At 41.6% G+C, this 20,375-nt stretch overlaps 2 protein-coding genes across 3 annotated transcripts; both read left to right on the top strand.

The window, feature by feature from the left end:
• The first annotated feature begins 266 nt into the window (after positions 1–266).
• tars3 (threonyl-tRNA synthetase 3) lies at positions 267–10,998 on the top strand. The gene is made up of 19 exons (XM_062389320.1): positions 267–933; positions 1,425–1,499; positions 1,673–1,860; positions 2,175–2,298; positions 2,387–2,511; positions 2,810–2,927; positions 3,186–3,250; positions 3,381–3,459; positions 3,578–3,724; positions 5,346–5,444; positions 6,802–6,968; positions 7,054–7,216; positions 7,594–7,731; positions 8,042–8,119; positions 8,215–8,315; positions 9,128–9,232; positions 9,505–9,577; positions 9,711–9,825; positions 10,621–10,998. Exons 1-19 carry the CDS (start codon positions 613–615, stop codon positions 10,767–10,769), a joined length of 2,430 nt encoding a protein of 809 aa, XP_062245304.1. The 5' UTR covers positions 267–612; the 3' UTR covers positions 10,770–10,998.
• A 977-nt stretch (positions 10,999–11,975) lies between these two features.
• On the top strand, positions 11,976–16,913 carry tm2d3 (TM2 domain containing 3). 2 transcript variants are annotated; one of them, XM_062389303.1, is made up of 6 exons: positions 11,976–12,113; positions 12,673–12,774; positions 13,929–14,089; positions 14,208–14,382; positions 15,115–15,190; positions 15,646–16,913. In XM_062389303.1, the coding sequence occupies exons 1-6, from the start codon at positions 12,008–12,010 to the stop codon at positions 15,809–15,811; spliced, it is 786 nt and encodes a 261-aa protein (XP_062245287.1). In that variant the 5' UTR covers positions 11,976–12,007; the 3' UTR covers positions 15,812–16,913. The 2 variants fall into 2 exon arrangements, with proteins under 2 accessions (XP_062245287.1, XP_062245294.1); XM_062389310.1 differs by lacking the exon at positions 12,673–12,774 and having other exon boundaries at positions 11,979–12,113.
• Positions 16,914–20,375: the final 3,462 nt, after the last annotated feature.

Here is a 20,375-nt window from a genome sequence, read left to right as displayed (position 1 = left end):
CTGCCTCCTGGCGTCGCTCAGAGTTACTGCAGATCATGGGAGGACTCATTATTTTGGACTCGTTCAGCAAAAGACATTACCACTTATTTTTAGTCAAGTTCGGAAAGGTATAATTCACATTCAAGAGGCTGATTATTATATAGCATTATTAAATCTCGTTGTTGTAAATTAATCTATTTTGCTTTAGCTGGAGTTTTGCTGTTGTGTTTCGCATTATCTTGCCTCCGGAAGCTGCGTCAAACCGGAACAACAACACGAGCTCCTCTCCTCCAGCCCTGGGTTTAGCACCATAGATATATATATATCTATGGTTAGCACCTCAGCCAGGCTAAGGTTAGCAGGCTAGCAGTTAGCAGACGCCTTGAAGAAATCAACCAATCACAGTCCACCTGACCGCTCCAATCAGAATAATAATTTAAGATCGTCTGATTTTCAATTCACAAACATATAAAGGGTTACTGGCAGTGTTATATGTAAACATTATAATTCGTATTAATTCATGTTAAATTAACTGAATCAAAATTTTATTATAATTTTTTATAGTCAAGGGGTCTTTTATTTTTCGAGCAGCCCTCCCCGGAAGTTTACTGTGGTCGTGGTGGTCTTTTAAAGATGGCAGCGTGCCTGGCTGAACGTCTGACCGCACAGGAGGAGCAGATTCAGCTCCTCAACCGGGATATATCCACTCTTCGGGATGGACTGTGCCAAGGTCTGGCCGCCACCGGTGTCGAGGTGGTCTCCCCGGAGCTGGAGACCCTGCGGGCCGAGAACGAGAAGCTCAAGTACCGGCTGCTGCACCTCCGCCGGGGTCTGCAGGCGGAGCTGGAGCTGGAGGGGGCGCAGGGCAGGAGACAGCAAGCTGCCAATGGGGGCACAGTTCCGGCGAAAAACACCCGCAAAGACCCGCAGACAAACAACCGAGCTGAGCACAAGGTAGTTGTAGAGACTGTGAAACATGCTAAATAGTCAGGGAGCGAGGTCTGGTAGTAAGAGTGCTGCTACAGGGTGAGGGGCCTGGAAGCAGCGCACCTCCACAAATAGATCTCTGTGTGCGTGTGTGCAACTTTATTTATATAGAAAGGAGAACAGCTGTTACAAAGAGGACAAATTAAACATCACCCCTGTCCTTTAGAAACTCCCTGGCTCTCTGTGGATCCAATTCAAAGTCCCTCTCACCCACAAATCCCTCCACAACCAGACCCCCTACCTCACTGACATGCTCTACCTTATCCCCTCCCCATACCCCCTTTTTCATTGAGGACCACCTCCTGTGGCCTCCATCAAAACGTTACTTCTAACCCACATACCTCTTCAGAACTGCTTTTAATGTGTAATAATGGACGCTTGGTTATTTATAAAGTATTGTTAAAAGCGCTTTACAAATGAGAAGCATATTTATTATTAAAGACTGGTTTTCTTAACAGGCTGCAGCTCCTGATACCAAATCAGGTGAGAAGAACAAGAAGGAGAAGAAACAAGGAGATGGAGGCACAAAGGAGGTGACTGTCACAGGACCCTGAGGAGATCTTCTCCACACTGGTCAACCATTGTACTAACATGGACACAAGTCGTCATATTACAGTTCCTCACAGAAAATAAATCGATGTTGGCCCCTACTCCAACACTTGCACAACCAAAATCTTAAGTCTTTTATTATTCTTCTCCACCGTAGCTGAAGCCCTGGCCTGGATATGTTGCGGAGCGTCTCAGCCTCTATGAGCAGCTGAAGAGGGAGAGCGATGCCCTGCTGGCAAAGAAAGCCGCAGACAGCAAGCCCATCACCGTGGAGCTGCCAGACGGACGGAAGGTGGCCGGCAAGGCTTGGATCACCACACCGTACCAGTGTGCCTGTGATATCAGGTTGGTACAACAACAGCTGGTCACAATCATCCGATGTCCGATCTGCGACAGCTAGTGGCTGCCGGTTTGATCAATAGAACAAATGATTTAGCTATAAAACTCAGGGATAGACCTGACTCTCTTAGGAATGGCATTTATATCCCTGTCGTGCGACCGATAAAGAATCTCATGTTCTCATGTTAATATCGCATGTTACCTTACGTGTCCCAAAGGTGACCCCACCCACATCTTCCTTTTCATGTAACGAATGGAAACATTCTGTAGAAATTGGATACAGAATGGCTGAGACAAATATCATTGCATTGATCTTGCAGCCAGGGCCTGGCAGACAATGCTGTGATTTCCCGGGTGAACGGGGAGCTCTGGGACCTGGACAGACCTCTCGAGCGGGACTGCTCTCTTGAGATTTTGCGCTTTGACAACGACGATGCTCAGGCTGTGAGTGCAAATACAGGAAAAAGAGAGATTTATTTTGTCGAACAGAAATGTGTGTGATCTGTAAATCAACCTTCCTTCGGTGTCCTAGGTTTATTGGCACTCCAGTGCTCACATCCTGGGGGAGGCAATGGAGCATTTTTATGGAGGTTGTTTATGTTATGGACCCCCGATCGAGAATGGCTTCTACTATGATATGTTCCTGGATGGACAGAAGTGAGCAAATATTTTCACTGTAAATGTCAATTATCAGACATATGTTATACTTTTCAAAAAGTCAATGGAATATATGAACTGGCTCAATTTTATACATTCTATACTTAATTGTGTATTTTGGTGCTTTTTGTGTGTCAGTTAAGTCTTAATTTTGTAGAGCTAAAAAGGTTTACAACAGAAGATGTGCTGTTCTTTTTAAACTCTCAACACAACATCAACATGTCAAGTTACTTGTCAGAGTAGCCTTGACCATGAGCACTTATTGTATAATGAGTGGAGCACGTTTTGCTGTTTCCAGGGGAGTGTCCAGCACAGAGTTTGGCGACCTGGAGACTATGTGTAAGGCTGTGGTGAAGGAAAAACAGCCCTTTGAGCGGCTGGAGATCAGCAAGGAGACACTGCTCAACATGTTTAAGGTGAGAACGGCAAAGAATTCTCTTCTTGTCTGGCAGAATTAAGAAACCCCAAAGGTGCTATCATCCTTCCCTGCCACTGTTTCTTGAACCTAAAACATATCCTGCTTCCAAAAACTGATATTGTTTCTACAGATCGACCCAGTCTTACTACATCCTAACACCTTGCTTGAATTTTTTAATCAAGACAGACAATGTTGTGTGTGTGTGTATGGTAATTATTCCTACTGCCCAGAATGACGTCTGACTTATATCTTTCAGTACAATAAATTCAAGTGCCGCATTCTGAATGAGAAAGTCACCACCCCCACAACTACAGTCTACAGGTTAGTTTGTGAGATAGTGAAAATAAGAGATAGTAACTGGATCCCTTTCATTTAAATTGTTGTTATTGTTGTTTTGGATGTTTATTTCTGGGCCTTGAAAAGCTATCTGTATCTTGTGAATGCTGGATAGATGTGGGCCCTTGATTGACCTGTGCAGAGGTCCCCATGTCCGGCACACAGGCAAGATCAAGGCCATGAAGATCTACAAGGTATTCTGAAAACACGCACAGGGTCTAATTTTAATGTTAATAGTTTGTATCAAAGTAATCTTTTGCAATCTTGTCTAAAAATGTCAATATTCAACTCCCTTCCATCCTCTGTCATCAGAACTCCAGCACCTACTGGGAAGGCCGCTCCGATATGGAAACACTCCAGAGGATCTATGGGATTTCTTTCCCTGACTCCAAGATGCTGAAGGAGTGGGAGCGCTTTCAGGAGGAGGCCAAGAATAGAGACCATCGCAAGATTGGCAAAGTTAGTCACTCCAGGCAGTCATGTTCAAGCCCACCCAGCTGGCTAAGACCTAAAACCAGAAACTGAAACCCAGTACAAAGTTGATTTTGATTCGTAATTGTATAATGTGACGGCTGACACATTTCCCGTGAGGTTTGTGGCGGAGCTTTTCCTCATTCGAGTAGCTTTGTGGTATTTTAGATGTGGTGAAAGGCTGAAATGACCCTGGACAAAGAACGTGAAACATGAACTGTAAAGGCCTTTTTCCCAAAAGGGTTATGTTGACTCCACATAATTCTGTGATCCAAAAGGGTTCAGGCCAAACATGTTTTCATCTAAAAGAAAATCCAAACTCAGATGAACAAGATTCAAGAGCTTAAGATCCACATGATAACCACGTTGTACTGCACTAAATTGTCTGTTGCTGCCTTTCACCAGCTGAGGGCACTCTGCTCCTTTTTGTAATTTCTCTTTCGAGACAAATGTGAGTCATCTGTGGGCCCCAGCTGGTTTCACAGGAGGGGAGACGCAGAAGGCAGCACCTCAATCCGCAATGATTACAACACAGCTCCATATTAAACGCAAGAGTCAGGTTATTTCGATCGAAGCCAGTTGGAGGGAGGTGACAGAAGTGGCATGTTGTTTTAAAGATGGCACTCCTGGGTGTGATCCCAAGTCAACCCACAACATTCGGGAAACGTTGCGATGCAGTTGCGTTACCCAATCGCTTCTTGGCGGGATAAAGTCCCTTAAGGTGCACCAGCTGGGATCCGGCCGTGTCAGTCTAATAAAACTGATCCAACTTGTTTACCTCACTACTTTTGACATGAGGAAATATTAGCACTGCTCTGTGAGTATAAAGTGGTCTCATGGAGGGTGTTTCTTAAAGTAAAATCACAAGAATCAGGCTTCTTTCTGTAATTCAGGCTCATTTCCAATAAATTCTGTTGGGTATCCTCCCTCCAGACTAGCGTGCTCCTGGTCTGTTTTTATTTTTAAGAATTGAGCTTGATCCCAGGCTTAACCAGTGAAACCGCTGGTCCATCAGGCAGAAACATTCTGTTCTGCCCCGAAGGTTCCTCTTTACTGCTGCACTCTGAAAATGAGTCAAATTGCACACATTAATCACATTGTTGCACCAGCTGCACTAGTTGTGTTCATTTTTGATATATCTTTTTTATCTAAACTACAGAGCCATGAATCAATTTGTTAAAAATAAAGTGAAGGAAGCTTGCTAGAACTACTTTGGCAATTCTGGTGACATGTCAAAACCAAATAATAGTGGTGATAGTTGATTGGAGTTCAGTTTCTAGAAAATGCCACTTCCTTAAACTAATTTATAACATATAAATATGTTTCATCTTAGGCAACAGATTTGTCTTTACACATCCATTTTCTTTGTTGAGGATTGATTTCAATTCATGTCTTGGGTCAACATTTCATATTTAAAATACACACACATGCATAAATACAGTCTCTTTCTCTCCATTGACTCAGTTGAGCTTTCTGTCAGTGGTCAGGTGCTGATAGATGGACTATTACCTGATGATTGGATAACTCCATGCAGTGCTTAGTCGAGCCTCTCTCTTGTTCGACCTGCAGACCGAAAGTCATTAATAAGTCTCCTTTGTCTGCTTCACAGGATCAGGAGCTGTTCTTCTTCCATGATCTCAGCCCTGGCAGCTGTTTCTTCATGCCGCGCGGGGCCTACATCTACAACACGCTCATCGAGTTCATCAAGGTAACCTGATCATTGCCCGATTTCTGTGGTAAAGAGGAGCTCCCTTTACTGTAGTTTTTTATTTTTTACTTTACAGACTTTTTGCACAAAAAAAATAATTATAACGCACTAGCGGAAAGGGGAAAGTGTCTTCTTTAAACAAAATCCATAAGTACATTTTTTTTTTAACCGGCATCTATATTGTATATAAAAAAAAAGCACTTCTGAGATGTCTGTGAAACAAATCTCCCATTTCACATCGCTATCATACTAGGGATGATATCCTGCTCACAATGCAAACCACTAACCCTTGACTTTTGAAAAACTTGCTAACTCCAAGGAGCTCAAAGACAAAGAGTGTAAGTGACCTGAATAGTTTACTTTTGAAGAACTCTGCTCAGAGTTCCTCAAAAGCGCATCCACTTCTGACTGCTGCACATTTTCAGAATTATGGCTTTGTTCCCCATTCAGACTCCAGTCTAAACTGACAGAACCACATTATGGTGCTAATGAATTTGTCTGCAGCCCGCCAGCGTTAAAACAATGTGTTGCGTGTCCTGGGCCTCATGGAGAGATAATTTGGAAGTGGTCTCATGGTTGTTATGTTGAAGAGGAACTTGTGTTTGGGGAATAATAGTAAACCGTACACAGAAGTTCTCAGTCATGAGCAAACCACATTCTTGAACAACCGCTTCGTTTTGGAGCAACTTTAACGACTCCTTTGCCACGTTCAGTGGCTGTTCAGAAACATGTCTCTGTGATGTGTTGACATCTTGAAGACTTTCACGGCATACACCAACACACCAGACATAGCCAAGAAGGCCTCTCATACATAGCATACATAACACAGAAGTCGTGCAAGATAATTATCACGTCACTTCAGATGCTGTGAAACAAAAATAGACCAGCATGCAATGCGTTTCCCACTATGACTCTACCACTAAAACATTCAATGGTGAGAAGGCACGGTGAAGGGTAATCTCCTTAATGTCCGCTCTTTGAGGCTGGTTTTAATGCATTAATGGTCACTGTTGCAGCAGCTGCAGCATTTTGCCATTTAGCACATGGCATCCAGGGAATCATATATACAGTCAATAAAAGCTGACTGAGCGTGCATGTTTCTTTTCATCACCTTCCTAATTAACATTTACAGATGAAATCTCCCTATTGACATCACTCCTCTCCTGTTGACAGCTAAACAGATCAACTGGACAATATTTTGCCTCAGGACAACAAATTGATTAAGCCCATAAATTCAGATTTCGGTCGCAGCAACTCCAGGTTTTGTGCCAGAAGTCATGATGGAGCTGAACTCAGATTACCTGTGCAATCCAACTGGCATGTTCAGCCTGTTTATGTGGTTTTACTATTTTTCTAGGATGAGTACTGGAGAAGGGGCTTTCAGGAAGTAGCCTCCCCCAACATCTACAACAGTAAACTGTGGGAGACGTCTGGCCACTGGCAGCACTACAGCGAAAACATGTTCTCCTTCCCTGTGGAAGATGACGTCTTTGCTCTCAAGCCGATGAACTGCCCCGGGCACTGGTGTGTTTTATCAAATGTTGTAGATGTAGTTATATTTGATACATGTTGCATTTCATTAACTTCCTTGTCTGTGGTTGTCCTTTAGTCTGATGTACAGCCACAGGCCTCGCTCGTGGAGGGAGCTTCCTCTGAGGCTGGCAGACCTTGGGGTCCTCCACAGGAACGAACTGTCAGGAACTCTGACCGGCCTGACCAGAGTGCGGCGCTTCCAGCAGGATGACGCCCACATTTTCTGCACAATGGACCAGGTGACCACAGCTGGAGTGTTGTACACATTTCCGGGACAATAGAAGAGAATTTTTTATTTTATTTGACCTTTATTTAACCAGGAAAGTCCCATTGAGATTAAAAACCTCTTTTCCGAGGGAGTCCTGGCCAAGAGGCAGCAACAAATAACATATGTACACTCACAATATTACACTCACAACATATAAACAGAAATTAAAATGATAAAAAACAGTTACAAGTAAATTAAAATTCATAAAAAACATCTACAAGTAAAAGAAGTGGTCTGAAATGCTCTCATCGTAGATTTAAAAGCGTTCAAAGAAATCAAAATCAGAATGCTGCCTTTTTCGAAATAATGAAAACATCATGAGTATTCTTTCTATTGTTTGTGCTCCAGATCGAGACGGAGATGAAGGGCTGTCTGGACTTCCTCCGCTGTGTTTACGATGTATTCGGCTTTTCCTTCCAGCTTCACCTTTCCACTCGTCCAGAAAAGTACTTGGGTGATATCGCTGTGTGGAACCAGGCAGAGAAGGTAAACCGTGTCATGCATTATTATGATTGGTGGCATAAAATAACAAAATGTAGCTGAAGATCCAAATTTGTCAAAATATAGTTTGTAGCAAAGAAATGAGTTGGCTCTGTGGATGAAAGAGCATTCACTGCTGTGTAAGTTATTATGAAGTTTTTTTTACATTTTGTAGGTGCATTTCAAGCCGCAGGACACACAGTTCACTTTGTAGTATAATAATTGATTCTTCAGTACAACTTGGCCTGCCTCCTAGTAATTGCTTTTCATTGTTTGGATTTAAATTATATGCTAACCTATTCCTCATGGTCGACAGCAACTGGAGAACAGCCTGAATGAGTTTGGGGAGCCATGGAAACTAAACCCCGGAGACGGTGCATTTTATGGACCCAAGGTCAGGACATGTCTTGATAATTCTTGCCAAAGGCAAAATCAATTTAATTCCCCCGGGTCCTGAAAAGCGCTGTAATTCTTTCTGTGCCATTGCAGATTGACATTAAGATCAAAGATGCAATTGGACGTTACCACCAGTGTGCAACCATTCAGCTGGACTTCCAGCTGCCTATCCGCTTCAACCTGACCTTCGTGGGGTGAGTCATCAAATCAAAAACATTGACACACTGCTGAGTCTGTGTGCTTTCCTGTACAGAGGATAGTATGTGAATCTCCTTCTGAGTGAGGTACCTCAGCTTGTGCCCTGTTCCCCAGAGCTGTGCACTTAAGAGGTGAAGAGTCACATGCAAATTTGAACTCACAGAGCAGATGACTGGTTCATCTATCATCTCACCAGCAACAACCTGTAAATACAACATGGCAAAATAATACGCGTCACATACAGCAGCTGAGAGAACGTGGCTTGTGCATTGGTCATGTCAGGCCAGTGTGACATATAGAATGGGTAGAGTAGATCAGCAGAATGATCAAAAGTGGTGGATAATTGATACATTTTAGAGTCAGGTTTAGGGCCATCTGGTTTGTAGATACACATATACCAGCATCTATTACACTCCTGTCCATCCTGGGAACGGGATCCCTCACTAAAAAAAGGTCCCCTTGGTAAGAGGGTTTGTTTTGTTTCTCAATCCTGTTGAGGACAGAGGATGTCGACCCTCGTTAAGCCCTATGAGAAGAGTGGTGATTAGTGAATATCGGTTACACACATTTAATTTGAGTGATATGTGCAGTGTTAATGGTGAAACATTGTTCAGTTGTTTTATTGTACTTTTAAAACACTGAGCCTCTTTTGTAAGAAATTGTGCTTTACAAATGTAATGGAAATTGGATTCAAGACAAATAATACAGAAAAATAATGAATATGATACCAATAATCATTGTAGTTTACATACTTCCTGACCTATTTAACAAGAATCCTTAATAGTCTTTCTTCTGCTGTGTCTTACAGGAAGGATGGGGATGACAGAGCCCGACCAGTTATCATCCATCGTGCCATCCTGGGCTCAGTGGAGAGGATGATTGCCATTCTCACCGAGAACTACGCAGGGAAATGGTGAGTTGTTTTCGGCCTGCTCTCGCATTTGGTAGCTTATGTTTAAAATTGTGTTACTCTTAAAACAAACCTTTCAATTAACCATTGTGCCCAATGCTGATGTGGCCCACCACTGGGATCTGTCTGATATAGTCAGTGATGGTTCAACGACTAAATCAGATGGTTTCTGTCATTTTTTTTCCTTGTAATTTGTGTTGTGTGTTTGTTGCATTGGTAATATAATCACATATTTCACATCAAGTTTCATTTAAGCCCTTCTGTCCCTGCACCAGGCCTCTGTGGCTGTCTCCACGTCAGGTGATGTTAGTGCCTGTCAACCCGTCCTGCGAGGATTACGCCAAGAGGGTGAGTCTCCAGTTTCCACATCTCAACCACATCTAAGTACCATCATGTTAATACAGACGATAATTATTGACTGCATTCAGAATTGTAAAACAGAGATGGGACGTGGTTAATTAATGGCATTTCTATCCGTCAGGTGTGTAAGCATTTTACAGAAGCTGGTTTCATGGCAGAGGCTGACCTGGACTCTAGTTGTCTTCTAAACAAGAAAATCCGAAATGCACAGTTGGCCCAATATAACTTCATTCTTGGTAAGAAAAGGGTAAACACTGACTCACCACTGGTTTGGCGAGCACTCTCACCACCTTGCGCTCAGGTTTTCCTGCAATTACCTAAAAAGTGTATCGAAGTGGTCAATTTTGTTGTCACTGTCAATCACCACAATGAAGACACAAGAGGTGGACTACATGTGGTTTCATTGGCTGCAGGTTTAAAGGAACACACCACACGAAAACACACAAAGACTATGCATTTATTCCACATGCTTTAACCCTTCTTCCCAGGAATTATGCATACCTTATACCTAGGTCAATACTTTTCAGAGTTTTTACTATTGTGGGAAACATTGTGTGCAATTTATATGGTGTCCAGCAGCCTAATGGTAAAGGTGAGCACTGCAGAACTGAATGTCTAGAGGATCTTGTTGCATGACATGCCCTTCTTTATTCCCCCTCACATAAGTGGTGAATACTTGTTTAGAAAAGCATGCCCCAAAAAAACAAAAAGAAAATCCATCTGCATTGAGAACTCTAGATGTCCAAAATACAATGTTTGTGTTTGTAAAGCAAATGTGACTTGTAGCAAACTACAAAAAACTGACTTGGTTCTTCATTTTTGGCTTGTCAGCAGATTCACCATTAGGAACTCAGAAGTCGAAATAGCATTGTTAACTGGTTTGAATACAAAGTGAATGGGTGTCTAGTCTGGCTCACCATCAACAGTTGTTGAATTCAGTTGTACAAAGCAGGGAATGTGTTAGGGTAGCTGTGTGTGTGTTGTGTGACTTGGGCCGTGTCAAGCTGTTGTATCATCTTGTGTCTTGGCAGTGGTCGGAGAGAAGGAGAAGATGACTAACAATGTCAATGTGCGCACGAGGGACAACAAAGTCCACGGAGAGCTGTCGGTGGCTGAGGTGCTGGCTCGCCTGACCATGCTCAAACAATCCCGCTGTCGAAACGCAGAGGAAGAGTTCTGATGAAGACGAAGGCTTGCATTTAAATACCTCACTGTGTGAACTATAGCCACAAGAGCAGTACATTATGGTATATATAGAGCTGGTAAAGGAGAAGTGGTGGCACAAAAAAAACAGGTGGTACTGGGAAATGTAGTACAGAAAGTTTGTGAACATGAAATTGGCATTGGTCTATTTTCTCAAAGGTCTGTATCAATGGAGAACAGTCGAAAAATAAAATGTATCTGCCAAATGTGTGTTTTGTTCTTTCACAACATAAGTGATGTAATGTTTTCAGAAAAATTGAGATCCATAAGAAGGAGCAGAAGAGACACACAGCCTTCCATGAATTCATCCTAGATGCTTAATGATTTTACTCATTCCAAAGCAACAACATGGTGCTGAGCAGATGCTTTTAGCCAGTAGGTTTCCGTGAGGTGTAAAGAATTGTAGTCCTCAACAACAAAAGTACAACCTTCAATAGTGGTAGTAATTTAGCTGTTGAGTAATACAGGGCACGGTACACAAGGCTACTTTGGGCAATAGTAAAATAAGTATACAGGTTGTCTGCAATTTATCTACATTTTTTGGTAATATACAATATATTGATATGGCGTAAAGTTGAGTAAATCAACTTTATTTAATGTAGCACCTTTCACAGAGCAAGTTAAGCAAATTATTCTCAAAACTACAGATTATAAATGTTAACACAAAGACGAAGTCCTAACAAGTGCTGATCTAAGAAGTGTGTGACTGGATGAGTGTTACAAGCATACTTGTAAGCATTTCATTTATTTTGCATGTCCTTTTAGCTGCTTGATTATTAGGCATGGCAAGGATGTTTTATTTATTAAGCCTCTTTCATACACAGGTATATTCAAGGTGCAGTACATACAGACAAATATGGACTTCTCAAAATCTGAAAGCACAGTTTAAAACAACTTTGAAGCACAAAGAAAAATATTTTAAAAAGTACTATGAAAGGAATGAGAAGGTGTTAAAGAAATACAAAGTATAAATCTATATCAAAATAAAAATGAGTTAAGGAGAATTAATACAAATGGAATAGATAGACTCTGTTTAGAGCAATACAATAAATATATAGTTATACTAGTTTCGTGTGAGGCCCTGTGGAATAATATAGGTGTTTAGTTAGATTATTTCACAACAGCCTGAGATTTATCTTCACACCATCAGATAATCGCTGACACTGGGTTTTTCCTACTTGACTTGAACGCATCCTTCACCGCTCTCCAGCAACAATGGCTACGATCTGTCAAACATGGAGACCGGACCGAGGACGATGCTTCAAAACCTGCGGGATTATGACTCTGTTGGTCCTGGACCTGGTCTTACAGTGTGTGAACGGTATGTCTATGGAGACAGGCACGTGTTAATACCACTCTGCTTCCTGCATGGGGCTCATTTTCCTTTCACTCGGGCTATGTGGGGCCGCTTTAGCACCACAGCGTTAGCTTCCTCCCATTGAGTTAGCATTGATTGGTTGGCTAACAGGCTACAACTGGCCTTAGCTAGCTAGTTAGCAATACCGAGGATGCAGGGAATGGCTCCGATTTAGGAAAGTTTTTCTAATGTAACAGGCATTTTGTGTAAATTATCCATTTAGAGCTTTACATTTATATAAAAAAAAGCTAGCAGCCATCTATTGATAATAAATTGACAATAGGGTCACCATCATGTCAACGTCTTGTAAGACATTATCTTGCATGTTTTACACAAAGACCTGCATCCGGTTACTAATACAGCTACTGTATTTTAAAGCTAGAGACGATATTTTCGTGTCTGTCTCATGGCACGTGAATGCAGCACACGTTTGACACCAATACCCATTTCCCATTACCTACTGAACTGCGTGACCATCATCGTGACAGAAAACTAAGACTAAGTCGCACTGGTTTGTTGTCAGGATACCTGAGCTCCCCTCATGTTGGCCAGGAGCCCCCTTACACCAGAGATGCCCAGCATGGTCCTGTCATCACCAGCCCACTGGTCCCTGCTGCATCTTCAGGTGAACACACACTAGTCTATAATCAACGTCAATCCCAACCGTGGAACCAGGGTTCGTTTTACTGTGGCAACATATAGGTCAAACTAAGTAGGACATGACTGCAGAACATTTGTATTTCTAATTTAAACGTAGATGGCAGCCAAAGTGTTGGTTCTGAAATTACCTGACTGGATTTCTTTAAATCATACACGCAGGCCTATGACTCACATGTGAGGTGTTATCAAAATTATTTACCAGGGTGCATAAAAAAAAAAATGTAGTTATCCTTCTAAAATCAAATTTAGTTGATTGATAGTAAAAATGAACAGAGAAACAGAGTTTGTCTTGAGACGGTATATCCACTTTGTTATGTTTGCAACGGAAAAATATTTGTAGCATTTGAAGAACGGCCTATATAGCTGACAGTGAACCAAAATAATTTTTACACTTCTCTTTGTTGAAATTTAGAATTTTTTTTCTTTAGAACTGCACATTTCACATTAATTTACTCTTCTGGGTCTGTTCTCTTTCTCTCATCCTTTCTCTTTCTCTGACGCCAACACACATACACACACATTGACAAAGGATCCACCTGTAATGTCAGACTGGCTAAAAACAACATAATTCGGTCGGTTTGTTTATTTGCATACAGATCTTGAGAGTGAGATCTGATCACAGTGTCAACAACCAAAAACCCGGAGCTGAAAATCTGACCTCAGGAAAGATGTTAATTCCAGGTCTGAAAAGGGCCAGAATCTTTTGACAGAAAGACATAAAAAAACGGCCAAAGTGCTGAGAAGGGCCTCTGAGTTACTTCCTGTTACAGCAGATGTCTTCGGAACCACAATTTGCCCTGATGACACAGACTTATGAGGGGAAAACTATACCAGACAATAGCCATGCAGTCACCGCAGTCTTACTGGTGCAATCAGGAGAAAATAGCCTTGCTTACTCATTCTTTGAAGGCCTTTTTGTTGGAGCCAGAGTGTAATTTACCGCCCACAGCATTTTACCAGATTAGCAAGAGGTTTAGAGGGAAGCAGTCACAAGTTTGTTGACACCCATTAGGGATCCCAGGCGCCAAGTCTTAAATTATCCTGCATCAAAGCTTTGTTACATAACATTGAATACTTGCAGAAATTAATTCCCATAACTCAATGTTTGCTGTTTTGCAGTGTCTCCTTCTGATGAAGAGAACTACACCTCCAACTGTCCAAGTGGGGGTTTGTGTAGTCGCCTGCCAGATGATTGCATTCAGTGCAATTACCAGTACAACTGCACCTATGGGAAACCAGCCTCATTCACTTGTAAACCCAAGAAAGGGATTCACTGTATAGTGAGTAGAGGTTTATTTTGTGCATAGTGTGTTGATGGAATTAGATATAATAAAAAAATAGCTTCCTTAAATTTAGGAATAGCTGTGTAGTGATTTCCTGTTGTTTTTGTATTCCCAGGGAGAGTCAGGACAGCAGCAAACCAACTTCTCCCTCTCCATCATCTGTCAGTTCTGCTGGCAGCTGGATCCGTCCCAGTATCGCTGCTCAAACTCCACCAACTGTATGACAGTGTCCTGCCCACGCAAGCGCTACAATGCCACGTGTGACGTGTTAGACCACGTACATTGTTTAGGTACAATAACGTCTGCGATGTTTCGTTGCCTTTAGTCAAAAGCAGATTCTCTCATTCAATGCAAGTTAAAAAAAACTCACCCTTTGCCAGGAAAAGATAGATAAGCAGAAAAGGATTTGTTTACTGAAGGACATCCACTTAGACTCTATCAATCAGACTGTATTGTATAGCACTTCTCATACAATGTACCACCAAGTGCTTTACAGAATCAAAGCAATCAACCCTAAGCCCAATTAAAAGTTACGCTTGAATTTGCCTTTTGAATTATCCAAAGTCTCTGTCCTCAGGTTTTAAGGGAGAATAGATAGAGAATAATACAAATTAAAAGATGCTTCATTGTGGGCTCTTGTTCTATCTTGGGATAAAATTTAAAGTTCATGACCAAAAGACCTGAGGGTCCGAGAGAGATAAAATAGTAAAAGAAAATCTGATACATGGTTAATCCCAAGAGTTTTAATACCAATAAAAGAGATTTAAAATTAATTCTGAAGCAGCTGGTGCAGAGACCTTCAAATTGGTGTAATGTGTAATTCTCTGTTTCTGGTCTCAGTCGACCCCCGAGCAGATGAGTTTTGAAGTGGCTGCAGTTGAACTGTAGTCTTCCTAGAGATTTGTTTTAAATTTTTTTCCGGAAATATTCCTGTGTTTCGGTTTTTTCTTATTTCTTTGGAGAACTGCAATGAACATCAGAGCTGCTGTACTCTGTCCACTAAATGTGTTTTCCCTCCGTAGGTAAAAGGCGTTTCCTGAAACGTTTATTTTGTGACTGGACTGGAGGATATAAATGGTCCACAGCCTTAGCACTCAGGTAAACCTGCCACCATCAGAGAAATGATGATGATACAGTTCTTAACTAGAAGGGCATGGCTGATTGGCCAGTTAATTACCATATTGCATGTATTCAGATCAGATACATCCAGGTCATTTTCCCAAATTTGCCCTAAATTTGACCTGCTCATAGATATTAGCTTAAAAAATGTTTTAAACTATGGGGGATTCTCGACCTGCCCGCCTCATCCAATCTGTTCCTAAAGCTAATGGGTTCTTTCTTGGCCAATATCGCACCCTTCCACCAAGTTTCAATACAATTTGTTCAGTAGTTTTTGCGTAATTCTCCTAATAGTTAAACAAAGAGCAGACAATAAAAAAAAAATAACCCCCTTTGTGAAGATTCAAATTCCTACTTTAAGTGGCATGTGTTGCTCTGGCTGCAGGTCTGTTTGTTTTGATCTGTGTTTCTTTTTCTCTCATGTCTTTCTTTAGCATCACACTTGGCGGTTTTGGGGCAGACCGATTTTATCTGGGCCAGTGGAGAGAGGGTCTGGGCAAACTGTTCAGCTTCGGAGGCCTGGGTATTTGGACTTTGATCGATGTTCTTCTGATTGGGGTTGGTTATGTAGGACCCGCTGACGGTTCTCTCTACATCTGAGGCGAAGCCCCGGAGACGTGGTTGAATGGTTGATATCGCTTCCGCTTCAATCTCAAAAGAGTGCAGATCTGAGATGCTGTGTCCTTAGCACGTTTCTCCTGACCCAGCTTGCTGCGCAACACGTCCTCATCCCATCTGCTAACAGGCAGGAAGCGCTTTCCTCATCACACCAATGATGACTCTACCCACACAACCATCAGATCAATCCCAATCACTCTGCGTCTGTCTCCTTGTGAGATTTCTGCAGATGAAGCTGTGCGGGGGGGATGAGGAGCAATTAATTACCTCTCTATGGTTGGTTTGACTTAACTGGTGGTTAGGCTCTGACATGCTGATATATACATAGGTTGAGTTTCCTGTGGAGGCCTACTTTCATAGACATCCTGTCACATAGGAGTCGCTCATTGCTCCTCCCTTGTTGCCAGGTGAAAGATTCACTGGTGGGGTTGTCAAATGGTAACCATGGCCACAGAGCTTTTTATGGTGACACCAGACACAATTGACAAGCTTAAGTGTAATATTGATGTCCTAAAAGTGCATGAATATGCAGAAGGGAATATGTGAAGTGTTTTTATTGAAAGGTGATACAGTAGTTGCTCCTCTGGAGGATTTTTATGGTTAATTTGCATGTTCAATGTTGATCATACACAGAACGCACAGTGCAGGCCACAACTGTTACAACGTTCCCTCCCAAGGGTTGACGCCCCCCTGACCTGCTTCAACACGCAGTCTGATTTGATTGAAAATGCACAGATAACAATCTCTAACAGAACTTGTTTGCACATTACACAACAGATATTGCAACACCTTTTAATGTGTTTCACTGGCAAACTGCAGTTTCTTGTGGTTTCCCGTGTTGGAGATGATGGAGATATATCCTGTGCATTCAACCAGCATTTTTCCCCTCAAACTCATCATCTCATTCTTCACATTGTTTAGAAAGGTATTGTCTGTATACTAACACTGTAAGATCTGAGCTTTAGACTCGGAGGCACACCTCACTTCATGTAAATATGTTTTCAGTTTCAGGTCATTGTAATTTCTTGGGACACTGTAAATTACTTTTTAAGTGATGTAAATAAAACAGTGTGCAATTTTGAAAGCTTCCTTAGTTTCACTGAACAAAGCCTGGTCATTTCATGTCTGAAGTTCTATCAATATTTCAATAAGAGTTCAGGTGTCAACCTCAAGCATCATCTCAATTCAGTGTGATCTCAATAGAACAGATACTTGATGATTCACTGATTCCTCGCTGTTCCCCTGCAGCCTCTGGTAGGAACACAGCTCCATTATTAGCTGAGGTCCTTTTCACAGATGTCTGTGCTTTTTCTCACAGTAAACACACGGAGTGGTGCCAGGAGCCTGTGTCGCCCTCAAGCATGTGTCACATAGAGGAGATCACAAGGATAATGCAGAGCCTGAGGAACACGTCCTTCCCAAACTTGTTATAGGGCCTTTTTGCAAGGCATCAACCTTTGGTCATTTCACTCAGTGAAGCCAGGCCTGCACAAGATCATTGTGAATTCAAAAGTTATGTAAGTATATCTGCTCATGTTAAGTAATGTGAAAGTAGAAAAAGAAAAAAATTACAGGAAGGAAAAAAACATATGTTCTCTCTAAGAAACTTCTTAGTTTGTGTCGACTTGTCCGATTGGCTGCTTCGCCGAGGCTGTTGTAAATGTACTCCACCCTCATTCTAGTTCCTCAAATTTGACACCAGCACTCCAGCTCCCTCCCACAGACTGATGCAAGTGTTTGTCATACACGGTGCAGCTCAAGGAGAAGACTTGAAACTCCTACACACTGTATTCTGAAATAAGACACAATATTTCTTGCACTTTTAGGAAACTTGATAGAATAAATAGGAATACATTGTAATCTTTAGTTTATGACATTTAAAACATGGAGCGGGTGTGTTTATATGTATATATACACTGAACTGTTTTGAGATGATGCAAACTCCAGCAACTGCATGATAAATATGATGGAATAATAACCTGACAAACTAACTTCAAACTCAGTTGTACTCTTTAGCAGAAATAATCTGATCACCTCATCTCACTAATTATATCTTGAATAGAGGTAAATTACTGCACTCAATAACCTCATTCATACATCAATGTCCACTGCCCAATTACAAATAATAGCCAGTCTTTCTGGTTCTCGCTTTATGATATTAATTTGCTGTGATTAATGGTAATTATATAAAATTGTATTTCTCATCAGAATAATAGTTTAATTTGGTCAATTATTCCACAGTCATTATCCATACGCTGTTCTTTTTTGGGAAGAGAGCCCAAATATTGTCGTCACGAATTCTTGGTTTTGAATAATGCGTAGTAGAGAACAAAGGTTTATTCACACTAACGTTCTGTTATGCAATCCCACTTAGTCCCATCGCTGCTGTGGAGTCTGCAGCGGGGGCTCTGACCCTCCGTGTCCAGCGAGTTCCCGACAGACTGTGTCCATCCATTATGTTCACTCCCACAGGAGAGGGTTTCTTGAAAAGAGTGCACAATCAGAATCCAGAGGCGTGACAACTCAGAGCATTCTGTGCTCCTCTCCCTCACACTTGGACGGAGCATTTAGCACAAATTACAGTGCGGATAAAAAGTACACACAGCCCATGGACTTTTTCCATTTAGCTGTGACTGAATCACAATGGTTAATGACACAAAGTGAAAACAAAGCTACATTTGATCTAAATTAAGAACAAATATGAAACTAGAAAACCTCTAGAAGTACATACATCCACCTATACTGAGTAGTCTCCTTATGAAAAGGTTTTTATTTGGATCTGTTTCAGATTGCAAACTCATAAATATCAGTCCCCTCAACAAACCTGTTTTTCATTAAAATCCATGAAATATTCTTAGATAAATCAATAATTTGGGAAAGAGCCCAATCTCACAATGTTGCAGAAAGTGAAAAAAGATTCCTGGATCGGCCCCCTGTACCGGTCATGCACCAAAATGTAATGGTTTCGTCCCTGACCCAAGTTTCATTGTCATCTGTTCAGGAGTTCTCGCACAACCTTGGCAACTACAGATAAAGAAAACATAATCTGCTTGGCAGAGGTTAAGGTTGTTTCACATGAATAGCCTTTTTTATTTTTATGGTCACAAAACTTGAATAGAGCTCATCTGTGTGGAGTGATTTCAAGATAAGTGCGTCTGAATGTAAAATGTCTTTTTTACGAAAAAAAAGAAGGTAATATTCCAGGAAATCATGCAACAAAGCTTTTGAAAAGTAGCAATCTGTGGAAGAAACCAGCACATTTCCCAGAGTCACACACAGTCACACACTGCCCTACATAAAGCTACAGGTCTATGTGATAGAAGCTTTAGAGAGCAGTCACATAGAGGCTTGTGGACACTGAAGGATCCACAGGGTTGCAGAGTTGAGATGAACAACAACTGTGCGAGTGCCGTAACTGGGGGAGTGCTAACCACAAGGCATGTGGAAGAGTGACACAAAAAAATCTAGGATGGGTCTTCCAAAAGTGAGCTTTTTGTACATCCTACTGAGATAAATGCAGCAAAAACCTGTTGCAGTCTCTGTCAGAATCCAAACCTCAAGAATCCGGTGAGACCTGAAAATCACTGCTCACTTAATCTCTATGCAATTCACATCAACTTTAAGCTGCAGGTGTTCCAAGTTGTCTCTTTAAATCCCAATGCTCGTACACAAACGGTTATGTTGTTGAGTTATATGAATAAAGTCAATCTGGATCATTTGGGACCGAGCACCGAACTGTGGGAGGCCCTATTGAAATTTAAAGATTTTTCTTGCCTTTAGGGGGCTTTTTCAGGGCCTAGATATGCTCAAAAAGTAATGGAACTTTGCAGGAAATTCAAGGTCTACGTTTTTTTTTTGTATTCTGGAGTAATTTGGAATGGGCGTTGCAAAATGGCTCAACAGCGCCCCCTGAAACCAGCCCCTAGATTTCCCTTTGACCGATCTGCACCATAATTGGAACACAGGTGTATCATGACCAGTCATAAAAAAAAAAGTATCTCAGTGCATTATGAAAAACGCAACAGGAAGCCATCATTTTTGCATTAAGTGGCCATTTTGGCCATATTCCAAATTTTTACTTTGACGTATTTGTCCCAGGGCTTTCATCAGATTAACTTAAAATTGATGAGTGTCTTGACAAGACGGAGATACAAACTAACTAAAAAAATAGATTTTTCGTCTCACGGTGTGACAGTGGCATCAACGTTGGATTAAACACCATCAAAACACGAGGTTCTGTATCTCGGACATACATCGTCCAATCTAGTCATGTAAGACAAGAGTCCCGGCCTGAGGACATGTTTGAGCACATTGTGTACTTCAAATAAGCTTAGAAAATAAACCAAATCTTCAAATATCACAATTTTTTGTGAGTGAAAAGGTCACTTTTTAAAAGACTGACAGTAGAGGGGCACTTCAGGGCCCAATCCAATTTCAGCTTGGGCCAGTGCCATCCCTGACCCCACCTCTAGATCCGCCTTTGCAAATAATCAAGTTACAAGCAACCTGAAAACATTACTGGTGCAACTTGTATCTCTTACGTAAA

This window comes from Platichthys flesus, chromosome 1 (assembly GCF_949316205.1).
Source record: "Platichthys flesus chromosome 1, fPlaFle2.1, whole genome shotgun sequence".
NCBI lineage: Eukaryota > Metazoa > Chordata > Actinopteri > Pleuronectiformes > Pleuronectidae > Platichthys > Platichthys flesus.
The sequence above is the reverse complement of the archived record's forward strand: the minus strand, read 5'-3'. Positions and strand labels throughout refer to the sequence as shown.

What these genes read in the sequence shown, in the direction of transcription:
- tars3 (XM_062389320.1), top strand. Translation starts at nt 613, where the DNA reads ATGGCAGCGTGCCTGGCTGAACGTCTGACCGCACAGGAGGAGCAGATT. An exon ending in TGTGGAACCAGGCAGAGAAG is followed by an intron (nt 7,732 to 8,041) that starts GTAAACCGTGTC and finishes CATGGTCGACAG; the next exon opens with CAACTGGAGAACAGCCTGAA. An exon ending in GAGAACTACGCAGGGAAATG is followed by an intron (nt 9,233 to 9,504) that starts GTGAGTTGTTTT and finishes TCCCTGCACCAG; the next exon opens with GCCTCTGTGGCTGTCTCCAC.
- tm2d3 (XM_062389303.1), top strand. Translation starts at nt 12,008, where the DNA reads ATGGCTACGATCTGTCAAACATGGAGACCGGACCGAGGACGATGCTTC. An exon ending in AGACCACGTACATTGTTTAG is followed by an intron (nt 14,383 to 15,114) that starts GTACAATAACGT and finishes TTCCCTCCGTAG; the next exon opens with GTAAAAGGCGTTTCCTGAAA. An exon ending in TCCACAGCCTTAGCACTCAG is followed by an intron (nt 15,191 to 15,645) that starts GTAAACCTGCCA and finishes GTCTTTCTTTAG; the next exon opens with CATCACACTTGGCGGTTTTG.